This window comes from Nannobrachium achirus (assembly GCF_963921795.1).
Source record: "Nannobrachium achirus genome assembly, chromosome: 15".
NCBI classification, from domain to species: domain Eukaryota; kingdom Metazoa; phylum Chordata; class Actinopteri; order Myctophiformes; family Myctophidae; genus Nannobrachium; species Nannobrachium achirus.
In genome coordinates this window covers 52,114,742-52,136,942 of record NC_137822.1, presented here as the reverse complement: position 1 = coordinate 52,136,942, position 22,201 = coordinate 52,114,742, and the positions used below count along the sequence as shown (strand labels likewise).

At 42.5% G+C, this 22,201-nt stretch overlaps 1 protein-coding gene across 1 annotated transcript; it reads right to left on the bottom strand.

Moving 5' to 3' along the window:
- Positions 1-3,602: 3,602 nt before the first annotated feature.
- On the bottom strand, positions 3,603-13,832 carry LOC308299931 (G-protein coupled receptor 35-like; the record flags this gene model as incomplete). Its single annotated transcript, XM_080743708.1, has 5 exons — positions 3,603-4,067; positions 6,860-7,125; positions 7,835-7,993; positions 12,436-12,589; positions 13,596-13,832. 5 exons carry the CDS (start codon positions 13,830-13,832, stop codon positions 3,603-3,605), a joined length of 1,281 nt encoding a protein of 426 aa, XP_080599834.1.
- Positions 13,833-22,201: the final 8,369 nt, after the last annotated feature.

Sequence of the window (22,201 nt, the reverse complement as noted above, 5' to 3'; positions counted from 1 at the left end):
AATTGACGCCCCTGGATATCCCTTTGATCTAGTGGTTAAGAGATGTTGGCTTTCCACACGGTAGGCCCGGGTTAGAATTCCAGGCGTTACGTTGTAAGCGTATAGGTTTCTTCCTCAACACTGATTTTCTCTGTGATCACTTAGTTTGTGTTTTAATGTAACATTATAACCGGGAGTTGAATTGGAATTTGGTAAAGTGGTGGAACTCTTGGCGGTGAGAGTCAGGTGAGTGAGTAGCTATAGGGAAAAATAATATAAAACAATATATTTTTGGTCAGCTTTCTCAGATCAACTTTCCGTAATACTGCCAGATGAGCCTTTTAATTTCCGTAAGCATTGCTACAACGTGCTAACACGATTTCATTGGACATTTCTCAGTAACAATTGTGCGGATTTCTAAAATTGTTTTCAACTATTGAAACTTAGTCCCTCATAGTTTTAATTTAACTATGTTACTGCCTTATTTATTATTTATTTATTTGTGCTACTGCCATCAAAAAATAGCTTACCTTTGCGATGTTATAGAAAATTATCTATGCATTATTTCCAAACAAAACCACAATTATATCTGTACTTGAGCCAAACTGACTGCATGGGGCAGCCAAATGCAATGAACGAATGTGGAAATGGCACTTCCCTCGCCCCGTAGTTCAGGCCATAGAAATGCAATTTCTAGATCAGGTCCACAGAAAACAGCCAGGAAGTGATTTCGACGTCCATTATTGTTTATGTGAGGTGGAGATTTGAGAGCAGCGTTACGGGAGCTGTTTTTACTGTACACACTCGCGCGACCCCTCATCAGCTTACAGTGCTCAAACAAGGTAAAAGAACGAGCCTTCGTATTGGCAACAATAACTCGCCAGAATGGGGCGAACGTTAACGTACATAGCGGTAAAAGAGTTGAAGTACTTCAAAAAGTATGAAATACATTTTTAATTTGTTCTTTATTGAGAACCCAAAATAAGTCATTTACAGACATAAAGTTGGCTTCTTAACACTGAGCGAATAGGAAGAATTCTACGTATGCTATACTACGACAATGCTGCCAAAGATTAACAGCCATTTTTTTGCTATTCCGATCTCTTTTCAATGATAAAATAAAAAATAAAAAGGCACACCAACAAGCCATTACCTAAGGTTCCAGTGATGGAACTTCTCAATGGGGCTGGCCTACTGTATGTTGTTCTTTAAGTCCGCTATTTTCTAATATCAGATTGCCTTTTCACCACAAATTGACAATGGCCTTAAAATATATGATCAGTACCTAATACTAATGCCTCATTCACATACAGAAAAGCTGAGCTAATGGTTTGCTTGGTAATTCAATGTATTCTCTATGCAAACCAGCTTTTACAATTTCCAAGCTGGAAAAAAAGCTTGGACATTTTTAAAGCTGGTTTGCATAGATAATACATTGATTTACCAAGCAAATCATTAGCTTGGTTTCTCTCAGTGTGAATGCAGCATAAGAGTTTGTTTCATTTGAATTCATTCTTTTGGGACTGCTCTTTGTGTTTGTGATTGAAGAAACTTGAATCCTTCCCTGAAGTGCCCTTCATCAGAAGAAAACTCAATCCACATCTGGTCAAGAAATGCAATGTCATTAAATATAATTAATTTGCTTCTGATTTATTAATAAATTAATATAACTGTCTTCATATTAACTAAGAGGCACCGTTTTATGAGACATACTGTACAAAAACACTTCTTTCAAATTGTCTGACAATAAATGCTTGTTTGTGCCTTATACCTGTGAATATTTGTCCGAGGCTTTTCATTATGTTGGTGGTCTCGTTTGGTCTCAGGAAAAAATAAAAATAAAATCACCAACATGGCTGACATCGTATAGTCCATGGGCCGTATGAGGTGTCACTCTCAAAAAGTGATGACTCATCACTTTTCATCACTAAACCATAGTTTTGTGGGGGACATTTTTAGCCCAAGGAATGTTTTTCATGCAAAACACATGCTTGCAATGGATTCAGAATCATGAAAAAGCCCTAGTTTTACCCCTCGTGATACTTAAAGCAGATTATTCTTTTGCATTTCTTTCCCCCTGTATAGTAAAGTTAATGGGACACCAACTTTAGCAGCTGATAACACCAATTTAGCTGTGACTCACGAGGGTTATTATACCAAAATATAGTCTACAGATATAGAGTTTGCCACCTTTACGAGAGCGACATCTCGTATGGCCCATGGACTATTAGTAGAGTATATAGATTGTCAGTTACTGTACTTAGTCGTTGCATTTTTACTTTGCCACAGGGCTGTGGCAGGACTTGGACATGTTAATCCAGCCTACGTGACTCACAGGGATGTCACATCAGGCACTGTGTGACTGGTCTGGTAACATGTTACCATGGTACCGTGACGGGGCCATGACAGCCCTGCCATCAGTACTGTGAAAGGGGCCTGATGTGACAGGGCCTGACATCCATATACAATTATATTTATAATCGTAACAGGCTTTTTCTCTCTCTCCACTGGGACGTTTGATAATAATTACATATTAATGAATAATATTTTGCAGAAGAGTTAATGCCACACTGTGCAAAATTATATTTAGAATAGCAATTTAGGAGGAGGGGCACAGTGGTGCAGTGGTTAGCACTTCGCCTCACAGCTAGAAGGTCCTGGGTTGGGGTTGGCGATAGGGCCTTTCTGTGGTGAGTTTGCATGTTCTCCCTGTGTCTCTTTGGGCATAGGCCCTCACACAAAAACATGCAGTAGTCCTGGTTTCTAATACCTCCCCCTAGCCAGCCGGGTGCTCCCCAATGTCCCCTGGCGTGGCAGGGGGAGAGCGGAAACCAGGACTACAGGTTAGGTAGTCACTGGGTGAGAAAAATGGGTTACAAAAACCGTGGGATAAAAAATATATGAAAAAAAAAAAGAATAACAATTTAGTCAATTTTAGTCAATTTAACAACATTTTTAAAACAACATCTACAATATTCTTCATACAGTAGTATATAATATTCAATTTACAAGTATGTACAATGCCATTGTTGTTAGAAAGGAGTACTGTAGCATGTTACCAACATCTGTAATATACATTGTTTTTTAAATGATATGAGGGGGAAAACATCCTGGAATGGATTTCTTATTAGACAACACCCAACAAAATCATAGTGCTTGATTCATCTTTAAATCTTATAGTCAGTATTCTGCTATTGATCTGACAAGAGTGTATTGCCTAACGCTAGAACGCTAGTTCATCAATGTTCCAACCCAACAACTGTTTAACCAGCCATGCAGATTTATGTAGCAATAACGCACATCCTCCATTTCTTGGTGCTGAGCCAAACAGAATCATGAAAACAAAGCGGGGGCTCGCAACTCACTTTTTGTATGCTCCAAGTTTCTTATTTGCAATAAAACACCAGATACGACATTTAGACCATCTGGTCTCTTTCATATATACTTGGAAAAAGACTGAAAGGATTGAAAAATTGTATAGCTGTTTTGACGCAAAAAAAAAAAAAAAAAAAAAAAAAAAAAAAAATATATATATATATATATATATATATATATATATATATATATATAAGTAGTAGTACTGTAGTAGCAAATATGCAGTGGATTTAACCTCCACAACCAATTTAGCTTTGTTGCTCAGTGTTACTTTTGCAACACAGGCCAAAGCCCCCTTTGGACAGATAAAGCACGGGCTGGATGCTGCTGCTGATGTCCATCAAGCCAAACGCAAAGTAACGGACGTAGCACTCGTGCACGTCGGGGGAGAAATAGCTCTTGAAGGGCAACAGCGCCACGAGCGGAAAGTAGTGGCAGACTATGATGGCCAGGATGAGGATGACCATGTTGAAGGCCCTCTTCTTGACGGGATGCATGTCGTCGCGGCCCGGCCCGGACTGCCGGAGCGCCCGGAGGATGGCGATGTTGCAGAACACCATGAAGGCGAACACGGCCAGCAGCATGGCGGAGTAGACGTAGGTCTCGAAGTTGACGATGGTCCCCACGCACTTGGCGGCGGCGTAGGACAGCGTGATGATCCACACCGCGCTGACCAGGACGGACCTGTGCTGGCGGTCCTTCAGCTCGTTGAACTTGATGGGGGGGAACAAGGTTGTTATAGTTAACAAAAACGAACGAAATAACGAAAGCTCAGATTGAAAACTGAACTAAATAAAAACTGATGATAATACAAAATCAAACCTCGGTTCGAAGTGAAGCGGTGAATTTTTATTCTATGTGTTCATGTCAGTGGTGAAAGTGGTTTGAAATTCTTGCCGGAACTGTCATAAATTGGGAGGCTCTAATCCCCCAAAACCCCTGAAATGCATAGAAAACTGCATTTTGGGAGGCCCACCTGCTGCCCTTCTATAATAAGCCTCTTCATATTGTTCATTGTTCCATACAGAAGGGTAAGCATATATAGACCTATATATATATTATTATTATATTTATTATATTATTATATATATTATTATTAATATTATTATAACCAGTTATCTAAAGTAACTAAGTAGACCTACATTTACTAAAGTACTGTATTTAAGTACAGGTTTTAAGTATAGCCTAGCCTACTTTACTGGAGTATTTCCAATACTTTTAATTCTACTCCACTACATCTCCCATTTCCAGATGCAGAATTGAATCATTTTGGTCTATTCTGCATTTATTGCCGCATGCAGGCACAGACACTAGAGATGGGATTTATGGCTCTTTGAAGTGAGCCGGATCTCTGGGATCCGTTCCTTTCAAAGAGCCGTTCAAAAGACGTAGGCCTACATTTTGATACTTTTACTACTCAAGTACATTAACATTCCAAACTTCTCCTTGATTGCAGTATTGATATTTCTAAAGAAATTGAGTAATTTTCCCACCACTGTTCATTAGAAAGGAACGGCTCCCTACTGTGAACCGAATCCTATCGTTCATTTCAAAGAGCCGTTCAAAAGACTCGATTCGTTCGCGAACGTCCCACTCGCTCCGTGTCAAACAAACACTGAAACGCAAACAGACTGGATCACACTGACCTACACAAACCCACGGGAATAATTTAGAAGCACTTTATCAGAAAATATAACTAGTAACACTTGTGTACTGTATGTTAATCTGACTTTAGTATAGGCTATTGTTTTCTTCCTGGACGTGCGTTTGTGGCTGGCTATTTAACATGGGATTTTGACAGCTGGCTTCTCCTCTTCTTAACGGAACGCCGTTCCGGCCCCGAATGTTTTAACGGAACGGGGGTTCCGGCCGTTCCGGCTCACTTTCACCACTGGTTCATGTGTTCTAGAGCTATGAAATCTGTGTTCTAGATCTATACATTCTGTGTTCTAGATCTATACATTCTGTGTTCTAGATCTATACTTTCTATGTGCTTTAGTTCTATATTTTTATGAATTCTGAATGAATGAATGAATGATTTTTGTCTGGAGGGCCAAATTGTCATGTGAAGCTTGACCAATCCTCAATTCTGCATGCACAGGACATGTACGGGACATGACATGACATGACATGACATGACATGACATGACATGACATGACATGACATGACAAAGCCACTCCTTGAGAATCTATGGGAATCCTCAAAAAAACATGTAAGGGACAGACAAAGCCACTCCTTGGAAGCGGCTTTCACCGCTTCAAAAAAGATAACTAACTGAAACTGTATTGTGTGTATCCACAAGTTTCCGCGGGAGTTTACTGGAGACTATCAGGACCAAACTTCCGGGTTTAACAGCAGACATACAAGCTCACGTCGCGACGCAGATGCAACCCGTTGTGAGCTTGTAAATCGGCGCCGGAAGATCGATGCAAACGTTTGCGCAATGCACTATGGGGCGTAGGAAACTCGTGGATACAAAACTAACAAGAACTGCACTCTGTCAAGGTGCCTTGTGCACAAGTATGGCCTACTTGTGCCTGCCATGAGGTGCGCTCAACACTGGCATCCCCACTGCCGATGCCAGTGACATCACCACTGGCATCACCAGTGCATATCTCCTTGTATGGGCCATTCTATCCGTGACGTCAGTTACTTTATGTGTATGCGTACATACATGGAGATGACTATATTCTGTAGCAAGTTAACTGTCATATGAAGCTCAACCAATACTCGAGCTAGCTAGCACCACTCCTCAAAAGTTTTTCCTTCAATTTCCAATTCACCCTTTGTCAGCCTTCTGATTGGTCCCTGACTGGCCAACAAGAAAAATCATTCACGTTTGCTACCGGGGGCGGAGTTATGCAGTGGGACAAAGTCCTTTCATTTTTTCACCGCGGTGCGGTGATGCGCAGCACGGCCGCGGCGCAGTACGGCGCTGCGCAGTCATAGCGATTTCGATAATTATAATGAATAAGCTTCAACAAACTAGTTCACATGAACGATATCGGGTACATATATTTTAAATGGGCAGAATTACAATTAAAAAACATTTTATGTTGAGAGCGAGGCTATAGATGCACTGCTCTCTCTCTCTCTCTCTGCCCTCTGCCTGTTTCAGAGGATTAAACTAATTAAAACATGTATTTTCAGGGGAAAACCCCTGTTTTGCAATGTATCTACTGTACTTTTTTGTTCCTTTTTTATTAATATCACGTAGATGTTTTTCGTTTGGTACTTTAAATAGCAATAATGAGGCTATGAAAAATCATGTTTTTATAATGGAAGTGAATGGACAAAAAAAGTCTTCCCTGGCTTTTTTGTCCCACCTAGTAACAGAGCGACATGGGGTGGGACTTGACAAAGGGTGAATTGCATCTGGTTTCCATCAATTTCCAATGGCAACGGAAACGTTTATCTAGTGAAAAGTTTATCTAGTGAAAAGAAAGTTTCCCCAGAACTACAGTGTGTTAACCACACTAATGAAAAATCCCAAACTATTCTAACCTTGATGGGGTGCAGCACGGCCGCGTAGCGGTCCAGACAGATGCAGGAGAGGAAGATGGGCGAGGAGTCCTTGATGCCGTAGACGAAGCTCAGGACGTACCAGGTGCTGCTGGTGGTCAGGAAGACCAGAGTGGTGATCTCCAGGGGGATGGTGACGCAGAAGATGATGTCCACCACCGCCAGGCCCTGGATGAAGATGTCCGAGGTGGACGAGTCCCCCTTGTTCTTGCGGATGAGCCACAGCACCATGATGTTAGCCGGGAGACCTGGCAGGGGCGGACAATGTTTATACTCCAGTACAATACTACAGTATTTGAAAGAACCACAAATTACAAAGGATGTTTTCAACTATCTTCAGATTAAATAGTGAAAAACGCAGCTCTACAAGCTCACAACATGGAAGCGCTGTGAGCTTGTATACATTATATTTTTTTTACAATTTTTAAAATTTGGATTTAGTAGTTAATTCTTAATATATTTCAAGTCTCAGTCAAAAGTGCAATAAACTAAACTGTATTTCTATTTGACATGTAGCACAGTTAAAGTCTTTAGCATAGAAAAAATCAAACCTCGGTTCGAAGTGAAGCGGTAAACCTTTATTCTATGTGTTCTAGAGCTTAAGAATTCAGAATTCTGAATGAATGAATGGTTTTATCTGGAGGGCTGAATTGTCATGTGAAGCTTGACCAATCCTCAAAGTATGGTCTCATTGGACATTTTTAATCATCCAATCATCATACCGGGACGGACACTACAAACATATTCTGGACGTACGGGACAGATAAAACCTGTTCATTCTGGACTGAAATGACCATATATGGACATGGGGGAAACACATGGGACACACATTTACGGACAGATAGAACCTGTTCATTCTGGACTGAAATGACCATATTATGGACATGGGGGACACACAAAGCCTACTTGAGAACAGTACTCAAGTAAATGTACTTAGTTACTGTCCACCATTCATACCTAGCACCATGTTAATGGCCTGCAGGCTCAGGTACCAGAAGAAGGCTTCTGGCATGTGTTTGCAGCCCTCGTACACAGTCTGCACTTCAAGGCTGTAGTTGACGGTTCTTGGGGAGATGAACAGCACAGGAGAGCTGATGTGAAATGCCTCCATGATGGCTGGAGTGGGGAGGTCTCACAGGATGACAACAGCTGGAGAATTGATAGTGATCTGTTTGGGCAAAAAATAGAGAGTAATATTTTGTAAATTTTCTTTAATATATATTTGTTTAATCCTACAATTTGTAACCCATTTTTTTCACATATTGCCAATTGCTAAGTGTAATTCTGGGAGCTACTCTCCCTCTGCCAGCCTGGGGACTGCATTCATGCTTTCTTCAATGCATGCAGGAGTCCAAGCTGCTTCGTATCACCTGAGAGGAAGGAGTTTCCCCGGCGGGACATACATTAGCCTGTGGAAGGAACATGTTATTACGACCAGTTCTTTTCCCCTCCATCAGGTGCCCTGGCTGACCAGGCTGAGGCAGTATAGAGACAGCGGAGCCAGGATTACTGCATGTGTTTTTCTTTTCTTGGAGCAGCCGCTTGGGAAACGAACCGGAGGTTTCCGAAATTGTGTAGAATGAAACTGTATTTTGACTTCTTCTGAAAAAAATCTTTCAAATTTCAAAATGGCAAATAGCCACATTTAATATCCTGGTGGGGTAATTTTGGTGAATTTTGGTTTGATTTATTGGACACTGAATCCATTGGATAACATATTACTTACAGTATTTATTTGAAATAACTGAAATACATTGAATATTTATGAACACTTTTATCCACACGGAACATGTGCATTTAAAATGTATTTAGATGAATAAGTACATTTAAATCCATATGACAATCCGACATGTCTCCATTCCGACACTAACCCTATCTCTTACCCTAACCCTAACATTAACCTCTATGGAAGTGTTGCCACTCCGACAATAAGAAGTCACTGTCGGAAAGGAGACATGTCCCCCTGTCATGGATGAGGACTCTGGCACGGTACAATCCTGGTGGTCTCTCTAATCCTTTAAATTTAATTTGTTGCCTTTTTTTAGGAAAAATAATAAATAATGAATAATAAATGTCATGGGGCAGCCGTGCCCGTGCCCTATACACACACAACTGACTGCTTTCTATAATATGCAAGGACTAATGGTTTTAAACTTGTAGTATTGAACAGTATATGTGTTACAGGATGTTTGGGTAACGCAGGACGTTCATTGTAAGAGCGCTTGTTTTGTCGTTCACCACACACTAATCACCACCAGGTGGCGACGACAGCCATTCACTCGCATTCACTAGTGAAGGCGCTGACGTCACTCGTTTGCGACTGTATTTACTAGCCTAGCCTAGCCTAGCCTAGCCTAGCTTAGCCATTAGCTCCATTGTAGTCACTTGGACAGGGTGTTTATCGTGGGCTTGCCCAGGCCTTACGGCCTGGGCATAAATATAACTATTGCATTCACCACGGCTTCGTAACTCGCGGCCCGCTCTTCGCGGCCACTCGCACCTGCGGTGCTCGGGGTCGAAGAGCAGGACCAAGGTCCGCTGGCCTGCGCGCCGCTTGCAATGTCGTGGACAATCGAGCGGGCGCGGCTCCGCCTGGAGGATGTTGCTGTGGGCGACCGCTTGTTCCGCCCCGTGCTGCACACCGAGTGCTCCGTTTCTCGACCGTCCTGTTTCTCTAACAAACCGTGACATATGCACTGCTTGTTTGCTTGTCTCTCCTGCAATCCACCTCCTGGTGGCAATCCTTGATTAATAGGAAGGTGCCAAGTGCTGTGGAGGAGAGGGGTGTCACTATGCTTTGTGTGTGTTCAGGTCCTTTGTTCAAATGTCATTAAGTTGAAGTTCACCACAATAGTTTAATTGTGACGCATCATTGTGCATGTTTAGGTTACTCTTAGCTGTTATGGAAGTATTTATATGGAAGTATTTGAAATATTTTTACTAATTGGTGCTGTTTCCTGTGGTAGGATCCGCTCGCTATTTAAGGGGAGGCTGCAAGGAAAGACAGGTTAGTTGGGGGTGGCAGGAACACAGATAACATCCATTAGTCGAGGATACACATGGCCAAAAGCTCAAAGAAAAGAGGGGTACCTGTGATTTTCTGCCGTACTTTTTATTTCAGTTTTATCTATTAGGTTGGTCATTAAGGTCCACAGAATGAGAGGCCTGCTCTGCCGGAAACATCGCGAAAAAAAGTTATGGCCATTTGTATATTCACTGTCCCATTGACTCCAATACACTGTGACTACAGAGGAAAAGAAAAATATTAAAAAAAGAAAAATATCTACTTTAAGTAACATGTGAGGGGTCAAACTGGGGGTTCTTAATGATTCTGAATCCATTGCAAGCATTTGTTTTGCATGAAAAACATTCCTTGGGCTACATTTCGACCCCAGAAAATGGTGAAAAGTGATGAGTCATCAAAAAAAAGTTTAAAAAATCCATTGCAAGCATTTGCTTTGCATGAAAAACATTCCTTGGGCAAAAATTCAGACCCAGAAAATTGTGAAAGGTGATGAATCATCACCTTTTTTTTACTTTTTTTTTATGACTCATCAACTTTCACCATTTTCTGGGGTCGAAATGTAGCCCAAGGAATGTTTTTCATGCAAAATAAAGGCTTGCAATGGATTCAGAATCATGAAAACACCCCAGTTTGACCCCTCACGTGCTACTTAAAGCAGATTTTTTTCTTTTTTTAATATTTTTCTTTTCCTGTGTAGTCACAGTGTATTGGAGTCGATGGGACAGTGAATATACAAATGGCCATAACTTTTTTTCGCAATGTTTCTGGCAGAGCAGGCCTGTCATTCTGTGGACCTTAATGACCAAACTAATAGATAAAACAGAAATAAAAAGTATGGCAGAAAATCACAGGTCCCCTCCCATTTTGGGGACTGGGTCCCCGACTACATGCTGTGATCAAGGTTTAGCCTGAAGAGAGTTCTTATCCAGTCTCATCCATGTATTGCCAGGATAGAGCGACACTGCTTACCCATATTCTCTACAGTTGCATTGATGTTGAGAACAGTGATCCCATTTCTCCATCTGCAGTAGAGCTGGGATCGGGCCCATTTTTTTCTGTCCGTTCCGAAACGTGTCCGACAGATTTTTGTCCGCCCCGAATCGACGTCCGAGTATTAATCATTAAAATGCATCCGACCCTTAATTTTCACTGCTTTTTCCCCCTCATTTCCTTTTCTTTGAGGAAGCCACTGATTTACACTCACTAGCAAACTTGTTCCAATGTCTGTGCAGTGCATGCAGCGAGCGTGCCTGCTTGTTACCCTTAATGTGTATTAAGCCACACTGTGGCTTTTGAAAGTGTTTAAATAGTAGGCTGCGTCGATTATTAAATAATACAAATAACGTGCGCTGCGCTGGACGTCTGACTGCAGTGATCGCTGAACACTCATTCTGTACGTTTCTGCGCCTGGAAAATAGCAGATCTACAAGCTCACAGCGCGTTGCGGATGCGAGGCGTTGTGAGCTTGTAGATCAGTCACTTTTTGCACGCAACATGTGTTGAAGTATAAAAAGGCAGGATTTAGTGATGTGATGTGTTGAACGGACCGATGGACGAGGCTGGCACAGTGCACTGCGACTGCACACAACAGCGCCAAAGAATAAACATCCAATGCAATTACAGTAGCTAGGAGCTCCATTCAGCAGCACGCCACTTCCAATCAAACCACAACAACGCGTTTACCTCAGCGTGGGACTTTTTTCCATGCTCAGAGTTATGTCTCCGTGGCTGCAGCATTAGCGTGAGCAGCACACACACACACACACACACACACACACACACACACACACACACACACACACACACACACAGTGCCACACACAGGAGTTATATGCTGCGTTGCATCAACAGAGAGAGAGTTCATGATCGCATGATGTCATAGGTAGGCAGAGGCTATATCAAAAATATGTCCGACCCGAATCGACGTCCGCCGATTAATTATGAAAATACGTCCGCCCCGAGCCCGTTGGGCTTGTCGGGCCCCACGGGTTTTCGGTTGGGTATCCCAGCTCTAATCTGCAGGTCACATTAGATGTCCACCTGCACAAACACATCAGTGTCGTTGCTGAGAATTCAGACAGTTGTAGCTCCTCGCCTGAGTGCATCCATCATGTATGAGATGAGAGAAACATCAGCCTCATGAGTGACAATACTATCTGCTCTGCTGACCCTCTCAATGGGATCTCCAGTGCTGTGTGTGCACAGGAGCTCGCCCAGTCTCCGCTTGTTTTTGTCTTGTTCTTCATCACTTTGTCTCACATTGGTAGAGGAGTTGACAGTGAGAGTTGGTGCACTGTAGAGCTTTCCTTCTCGTGGTATTTGGCAGAGACTTGCTAATACCGGTCAAAGATTACACAGGTTTGAGTGGTGTATCGATTAAGCCGACGCCCCATGCTAGCTGTGAGGTGAGCCATGGTGCCTGATGATTGCCAAACCACGTGGTAGATGAGTTGCATCAACAAGCACAATGTCTGGTGGGTGGGGGTTGTGGTTGTGTTGTGTCCAATATGCTGGATGATCACATACTTGTTACCTTTTCGGAGGCATCCATACTCATCAATGATGGATGCAGGGTCCATTCTTCTCTTGCTACCCACCACCAGCAGCCGAGCAAACAATGGCTCAAAGTCGCAAATGATCTTCCCATTGACCTTCACTCGTTTTGCCTTGAATTTCATTGTCACCACCTTATTTGAGATTGGCACATGAAAGTGTGCTCATGTCCGTTCCGATCATCAGTGCATCTTGCGCATTCACATTTCTATCTGCTACCTTGCCATTTATTATATGGTGGAGGGTGGTAGTCTCCATGGTGAGTCTCTCATCCAATGATTTGTAGAGATGGGAGCAGATGCTTAAAGACCTGCTCAGCGTTGGTGGAGATGCCCTTCATGCCTCCTACCCCCTTCCCATGTTTGATGCATGTCTGCTCACCAAACATGTCTCCACTCACTGCAACTGCACCATCTGAATGGCGGCACATGTCTTCCAGCGATTAGGTAACCCTTGGCATCAGCAGGAATATTCTGCATGTCACGCAGATGCCATGTGATCCATCTTGCATAATGGTGATGACCAGCAGCCCAGAAATAGGGCAGCATCTCTTTGAAGGCAGTCACCCTCTCTTTCTGCTCACCAAAACGTGTGAGCTATTAGACTTGGGGTGATGAAGCAATCCACATAGCTGGCCTGTGGGGTGCTCTTTTGCTTTCTCCAGGAATGCCGTTATCTGCTCACGCGTCTTCTCTCCCTTCTCCAAGAAATCGTAGAGGAGAGCAGACCCTGCCATACGAAAAGGCTTGTGGGCCAGGCCTTCCCATTGAAAATGGACTTCAGGCCTACAAATTCCACAGCTGCTAGCTCCTTCACACCCATTGAATTCTTTCGTTCAATGATTGAGCCGATAAAGGACATGAGAGTGTGCATCATCCCAGGTCTGAGCACAACTGATGACCATCGCTGCGGATCAATCCACTTGATCTGACAAGCGATCATGTACAACTGCATGTCAAATGTTGTGTGACTGTAGCTCATACCAAGTTGCTTGAGTGATGTGTCTAAGTAGGAAATGGTACTGAGCACTGTATCTGTGTGGGCAGGGGGTGAGTAAAGCAGTGGTCCAAAGACACTTATTGTGATAGCCTTTGTGATCCTGTATCCATAGTGCTGGTCTGAGGAGAGGTCTTTGACTACCTTGTCAGGAAGATCAGGGAGACTTGTCTTCCCCGGGATTGCCGGGAAGTAGAGGGTTCTCTCCAGAGAGCTGACAGTCGGCAGCAACTTCCCCAGCTCTCCCTCCCACCCATCCTTGCTGCTGGTCTTCCCATCTCTCTGAGTGATCAGCCTCCTCAGCTTCAGCTCGTTAGTGTGCAGCTGGCACACAATCCAGAACAGTCTTCTGTCCAGGTATTCCTCCAGGAAGTGGAACATCCCACCCTTGTACCCGGTGTTACTGTTGGTGCTGTCTCCAGCAATGAACTCTAGGGTGTCAAGAGACTCCGTACTCCGTGCACCACTCAAAGACTTGGAGAGCAAGTGCCTGTGATGATGATATGGTGGCGTCGTCAGGAACCTTCTCCTTGATGAAGTGGTCGAGAAAGCGGCCATCAGCGTCAGTCATGGTGTAGATATCCTTCTTCTGGGTGGATGTGTAGAACTTCTTGGTCTCCGGATTGAATTCTCGAACATTCATCTTAGACTGAACTGAGCATTGGCCCTCTGCCAACAGCTCACCACCTCCATCGTGACATCCATACTCAGCTGCTTGATGCTGCAGTTCCTCCTATCCACCCCTTCCTCCAACAGCTTCTTCTCCTGCAGGTAGATGCCGTGCCTCAGGACGCCCCGGAGGGTAGGTAGCTCGGTCTGTGCCATGGGTTCTCCTCGACCTGTCACATCAGCAAGGCTAGTCCCAGCCTCATGCCTGGTCTTGGGACCCATCCTAATGTGAGTTGCCTGAATTTAATTCAAATAACAGGTTGTGAAAGGTGAGAAACCAGTCCAGCGTACAGAGTGTACTCTCAATCAGTTGTGATGGCTGGTAGCAACTGGTTTGCTGTCGTCTTTGCAGGTCAGAAAATTAAAGGCTTTATTGGAAAGTAAATAAAGGTTTTATTTTTAAAAGGACCATTTCCAACTGCTGTAAATATTTGGTTTTGAATGGTGGTGATGAAAATTGCCCAAAAAATTACAAATAAGAAAAACGTGATTTAGGCGGAAATGGTCAAAATCTACCAAAAACGCCTAAAAATTCATTTTTTCAATCAAAAAAAGGGGGTAGGTAAATGAAGTCAAACTCACTTTTTTGCTTTTGATTATGGTTTATTATATCATAATACAACTTGAAACCATAGGGCAAACCCTGATTTCTCAATTTTTCATTTCATGACACACCCCTACTGCTCCTATCAGCTAGACAAAGTTTCACAGCTTCATGACCGCAGCATCAGGAGTGGCTCTTCCAGTGAAGAGGATGCCTGCTGGATTCTGCACAAACTGAGTGGCCATGACATGAGTTGTACGGCGACCATTTGGTGTGAACCACAAGATCAAAATGATCACCCCAACTGTGGATAGGGCCAATGCGCCTTTCCAGGCCAACTGCAAGCAGGTATTTATTTGGCACCTCTGACGCATAGTTGGCAGCTGACTTCCGGAACCGTAGAACGTCATCATAGGTAGTCACAATGCCATGCTCTTTTAGGTTCTGAATCAACTCTGAGCTATCATGCTTATGGTGGAGTTTTACAGCAAGCCCCAAAGTTGTCTGATTCCAGCTCCTACTGATGTGCATCTGGATGCATTGAGCGAGTGAAAGTGATGGATTTGTCACTTTTCCTTCCTTGGTCACGAGACTGGAGACAAGCTTGAGTAGGGTTGGACTGGTGTCTTGCACAACCTTGTCGTGTCGGAAGCTGCCGCCTGCACTCTCCTAACAAGGTTGGTGATATCATCATTGGAAGTTTCAGCTTGTTTCACTAGTTTGAGTGACATACTAATGTGATGTCTAAACGCAACACAAGTCTGGAACCCTTCAATGCTTAATACAACTACTGTGTCATCATAATAATCACTCAAGTTGCGTAGCATCTGCCTCCTGCTGAGGTCTCCAGAATTAGCCGCATATAAAGTGTACAACTCTGATACAGTCCATGTCAGTGACTTGTTTGCATACATGTGGTTAATGACCGCAGCTAAGCAGCTATCAACTCGTTTACAACTAGCACTTGCACTTGAGTCAATAGGAACCTTCCTAAAGTCATTCCAGCACGTGGTGTGTTACTGGGTACCAGCTGAGGGCAGGTGATGCCATTCACCCGTAGCTGCACTACCTCAGCCCAGTCATCCAACGCTCATCACATTTGGATAGATGACATCTTTGAAGGATGGAATACCTTCTCTCTCTAGAGTCTGGCATTGCTTAACTGGCTTCCACCTTTCAGGGTGTGTGGGGTCTTTAGGTTCACAAATGAGACCACAGAACAGACAGTGTTTTTTGAATAATCAAAGGCAGAGACTTTAGAGCGAATACTCCGCTTTCCTGGCTCACTGGAGTCAGGAAGGTTTTGTCACATTTCTGGACATGGAGGTATATGAACTATAACATGTTTTGTGACTTGAAACAGAGGCTGATTGTCCATATGTAGCATTGATTCTTGTCACAGTGGCATGTAAGACTTTGACTCCCAGCTGTGAAGAGATGGCGTTATGCTATGCCTTTAGATCCAGATGTCTGTAACAGGCATTTCTTCCCAGACATACCAACCTGAAAAAACAACATATCTTAAAATTTGTATATCAATGAATCCAATGAATCCATACATTTATTTAATTTTAATCAATGATGTATGAGGATGTTTACACCTAAAATTAAAATTAAATTGCATTGTTTTAGGCCGGCTTAATATACCGGCCGGCCGGCCTAATGTACCGGCCGGCAGGCCTAATGTACCGGCCGGCCGGCCGAATTTACCGGCCGGACGGCCGAATATAGCACCGGCCGTCTGAATTTACGGATAGACTTTGGCACTCGCCCTCTCTCTAAATTCTCCTTCTACAACACTGCCACCCAGGTGTGGAATTCCTTGACTATACCTCCCTTGAAACATGTAGCACGCTGGCATCCTTCAAAACTGCCCTGAAAACTCACCTTTCAGGAGGCCAGAGAAGGAGGTAGTTATCACTTCTCCCATAGACAGGCGAGAAATGAGCACCCCCCCCCCCCCTTACCTTAGCCCCCTTGTTTTCCCGATCCTGTACATAGGCCTATAGTGTTTTTTGTTTGTTTTTCTCTTTGCTTGCTATTTATTATGTCCATGAATTAAATACAGAGGGCTTTCAATGTAAAAAAGACCGTTAAAGTTATACTATGTAACTTTTTTTATAAAACATGTCTTAAAATTGTCCTAACTATTAAATCGCTAAAGTTTTAGAACCCCCACTCTGTTAATTTCAGCTCCCAAAGCCTTTTCTATATATGTGTTCTACTGAGCCCTGGTGGCCGTGACCGGGGCTGTTTTTCCCGGCAAAATTACGTCATATGCATCATTCTGTACACGTGTCTCCCTACCGGCCAATCAAAGCCCAGATCATAAAAACGGCCACGAATAAGATACTGTACATTGCAGCTAACTAAAGAAAAAGGAGGTCTGGCGCTCCCTAATTTAAAAGAATATTATCATGCAGCTCAATTGCGCCCACTTCTGTACTGGTGTAGTGATGACTATGTTGCTCGATGGAAGGATATAGAAGCACCTGGGTTTGCATTCCCGATACAGACACTTATAGGAGGAAAAGAAGTCCCAGTAAACCTTAAAAATGAAATCGACCCAATAACAACCTACACTCTGAATATCTGGTACTCAACTGTTAAAAAGTTGAAATTGGGTAAAGAGCTTGGTTTGTTGAAATGGATTGCATTTGATCAAGAGTTTAAACCAGGGAAGATGGATCCAACGTTTAGGCAGTGGAATCGAATGGGTGTGACTGCCATGTGTTTATTAATAGAAAAAGGAGAGATGAAGAGTTTCGAAGAAATTAAAAACAAATATAATTTGGTTAATAAGGATTTATTTAGATACCTTCAACTGAGAGATTATTATGATAAAGACATTAAAAAGAAGGAAATGGAAATTCATCCTATAATAAAAATGATAACAAGAGCATATGGTGAACTCATACCCAGGACAATTTCATTAATATATTCATGCTTAATGGGTTCCAGAGGAGATTCAACAATTTATGTCAAAAATAAATGGGAAAAAGAGTTGGGTGAGGACATCTCAGAGGAGGTTTGGAATGATATGTGGCGAACACAACAAACAACAACTCAATCATTAGGATGGAGAGAGTTCGCTTGGAAAAATTTAATTCGGTATTTTATCACACCCCAAATTAAAAGTAAACAAATGAAAACTCAGCAGATCTGTTGGAGGAAATGTGATCAAAACGATTCAAATCACTCCCATATATTTTGGTCCTGTAAAAATATTCAGCCCTTCTGGGAAGTCGTACACTCAACTGTTAGGTTCTGGGTTATAATATACCTAATTCATGTTTGGTACTCTATATGGGTCACATGGAGGAATCTGTACTCACAGAGGACCATTATTTAACCAAGATCCTTCTAGTTGCTGCGAAAAAGGCAATTACCAGGAACTGGCTTAACACTGAAGCCCCGGACTATGAGCAATGGAGGACGATAATGGACAATATTCAGGACATGGAACAGTTAACACACAAACTGAGGATAAAAGAAGATCTGTTTAACAAAAGATGGGATAAATGGTTGATGTATAAATTCAAAAGAGGAGAACTGCAACTTTGATAATGTAAATGTGAACCCCAGTAACCCCTTGTTTGCTTTTTGTTTTATTTTATTTTATATTATTTTGCATGATTGATCTATATATATTGTTGATGTGCAGTCTTGAATAAAAACAAAGTAAAAAAAAAAAAAAGCCCAGATCATACACTGCTGAGCTCTTCAGGAAGTACACTGCAGTGTTTACACTGGGCTAGGAGTCTAGCATGTAACTCCCCAACCGAGGCTCGTAGAGGGACACGAAAGACCTCTATGGATAGGTCTCGGCGAGGCGAGGCGGACGCGGTGGTCTGAAAGCCTGGTCCGCGGCGAAAAACGGCCGAAAAAAGCAGACGTGACCGCGGTTTGCTCTACTGCTACTGACCACTAGTTGAGCAACTTACACAGTATAGCTTTAAAGGTCTTATTGTGGGCTCGCCTGGAAGGCGAGCACACGTATGTTATCTTCATTATTTATTTGTTTATTTATATACTATACTAGTCAGTATCTCCTCAAAACTTTGGCGCGATTCATCTCTTAAACGCTTACACCTTTCAACACCATTCAAATTTGTATGTGTTCAGCTTACTGAGGACATGTGTGCTTGTATTTTTGGTTTTGAAATGTTTTGTAGTATAAATATAAAAAATAAAAATGTTTAACTTTAAGCACCCAATGCATTTCCAATGGGTGTAGTGAGTGGGGACAGGGTGGAGAGAAGGATAATAGACCCATGTTTATGTTAAGGCGCTGTGGCTGCAATATTCACACTTCAGATATGCTATTTATATCAATGCGTTCACACAGGTCTGCTCTCTGATTTGATCCAAATGTCTAAGCTGTGTGATGTATAAAACTATAGTTATAGTTAAAACTATAAATAAATGTCCCTCTCCACTCTACTGATTGACACAGCTGTGATTAAAGGCCTGTCTGTCATTGGCTGTTCTGTGGTGCTGTAGCCTTACATAAGACGGCCCTGCAGTGACAATGCGAAAGTCTCGGCAGAAAGCGTCTTAATGTAAGGCTAGTGGTGCTGCAAAGTAAGCAAGTACATTTACTCAAGTACTTGTACCTACAGTACAATTTTGAGGTACTTTTACTCTACTTTCCATTTTTGTTACATATACTCTACTATAAATACAGCATTTGACAGCCTCAGTTACTTGTTACTTTGCAGATTGTATTATTAATAAAAAACATAGATGGACAACTTAATAATGCTATGAAGTTGATCTACAATGTGCACACGCACGCACGCACGCACGCACGCACGCACGCACGCACGCACGCACGCACGCACTCACACACACACACACACACACACACACACACACACACACACACACACACACACACACACACACACACACACACACACACACAAACAACTGTTACTGTGTTACTGTGGAGACGTTTGCTTGTATTTGTCTTTGAGACATGTTTTGTAGTGTTTTAGAAATTTTACTTAAAAAGAATAAGGTTTTAGGATCCCGGGCAATGGGATTTACAGTATATATCCTAGAACCCGCAGGGACAATCAGCCGTATTAGTGGTTGTTGTTGGTTTTCAGGGAGATATCACAACCAATGCATTTTCAAATCAGATCCACAAACACAATAAAAGTCATGCTCCACTCCTCAGTCTGGAGTGGCCACATAGAAGAATGCCTTGGTTATAGACATAGCGGAGGACAGATGTGATCTGGGATTGTTAACCTACAGTATATGCACTCAATATACACCTCTAGAACACATAGAATATGTACAGTAAGGTTCAGTAGAGTACAGTAAAAGTACAGTAAGGTTCAGTAGAGTACAGTAAAGTACAGTAAGGTACAGTAAAGTACAATAAAGTACAGTAAAGTACAATAAAGTACAGTAAGGTACAGTGGAGTACAGTAAAGTACAGTAGAGTACAGTAAAGTACAGTAGAGTACAGTAAAATACAGTATAGTAAGGTACAGTAGAGTACAGTACAGTAAGGTACAGTACGGTACAGTAGAGTACAGTATAGTATAGTACAGTAAGGTACAGTCCAGTACAGTACAGTACAGAAAGTTACAGTAGAGTACAGTAAAGTACAGTACAGTAAGGTACAGTACAGTAAGGTACAGTAGAGTACAGTAAAGTACAGTAAGGTACAGTACAGTAGAGTACAGTAAAGTACAGTAAGTTACAGTAGAGTACAGTGAAGTACAGTAAGTTACAGTAGAGTACAGTAAAGTACAGTAAGGTACAGTAAAGTACAAAACAATACAGTAAGGTACAGTAGAGTACAGTAAAGTACAGTAGAGTACAGTAAAGTACAATAAAGTACAGTAAAGTACAATAAAGTACAGTGGAGTACAGTAAAGTACAGTATAGTAAGGTACAGTAGAGTACAGTACAGTAAGGTACAGTACGGTACAGTAGAGTACAGTATAGTATAGTACAGTAAGGTACAGTACAGTACAGTAAGGTACAGTATAGTACAGTAAAGTACAGTACAGTACAGTACAGTACAGTACAGTACAGTGCAGTACAGTACAGTACAGTACAGTACAGTAAGGTGCAGTACAGTATAGTAAGGTACAGTACAATACTGTAAGGTACTGTACCTTACAGTACCTTAAAGTATCCTATTTGTTGGGTTGGAAGCGAGCCCACACTGTTTCGAAGGAACAGTATTTCTAGTTTGGGATGTTCCTTTTAGGCAGTGTATTTAACTGTACTTGTACTGTACTACGTTTCAGTTGTATTGACTATACTTGTACTGTTCTCCATTTCTGTCTAATAAAATAATCAATCAATCAATCAATCAATCAATCAAAAAGCATCATGTAGGCATATAGGGTACATCCCCCCAATTTCCGACACTAACCTTGTATCTAACCCTAACCTCTATGGAAGTGTCGCCACTCAGACAATTAGAAGTCAATGTCGGAATGGCAGCATGTCGGAATGGAGGGGGGGTTGCCCTAGTCTGGTTTCAGTTTTTCGGTCATCTCCCTCTGCCCTCACTCACCTCTGGGGTCCCCCAAGGTTCTATCCTTGGCCCCATCCTGTTCCTCCTGTACATGCTGTCACTAAGGATCAATTTCCACAAAACATAATATTGCTTTCAAATTTATCTACCCCTCACTACCAATTCCCATAATTCATCCTCATTGAACATGGCAGTCGGGAGTGGTGCCAGCTCATAAGTGAGGACATCCTCCACGTGAACATCACGGTCACTGGACAGAAGTACAATCAATGACCCTTGAATAGATGGCATTTATGTCATAAACTGTGTCTCCCACTTATCATCATTGGACCTTAACAGAGGATATGCTGTACATGACCACTTCCACACAAACATTAAAACTTTCTTAGAAAGCTAGTATTGTGCACAACATGTCATAAATATTTTTTTAAGGGATTTTGGTGTTTCAGGTGCAGGGACGGATTAACCCCCGCGAAGGCCCCTGGCCTGTGTGTGTGTGTGTGTGTGTGTGTGTGTGTGTGTGTGTGTGTGTGTGTGTGTGTGTGTGTGTGTGTGTGTGTGTGTGTGTGTGTGTGGCTATCTGTGTCTATGCCAGTACCCATAGCCAAGAGGGGCAGAGAGGGTGACGTCATAACATCGAGGCATAAAAGGGCCACGAGAGGGTCCGGGCCGTCTATGCCCGTAACCAATCAGAGTGGGGCAAAGGGTCAGCGGGACAAGAAAGGTCAAAAAAAGCTCCAGAGATGTTCCAGGAAACAAGATCAACAGCGACAGATGTCCCGGAAAAAGAAGAGCGGTGCGTATCTGAAAGATACGCTTAGCAAAGGAAAACGCACATCAGAAGTCCTAGCTCGTAACCTATCACAGAAGCCAATCAGAGAGGGGCAAAGGATGACGTCAACATATCGAGGCATATATAAGGACCGCGAGGGAGGCCGTCTATGCACGTAGCCAGTCAGATGGGCATAAAAGGGCATATTATGCATGACATTTCTCGCAACCAGACAATGAATGGGACAATCTCCATGA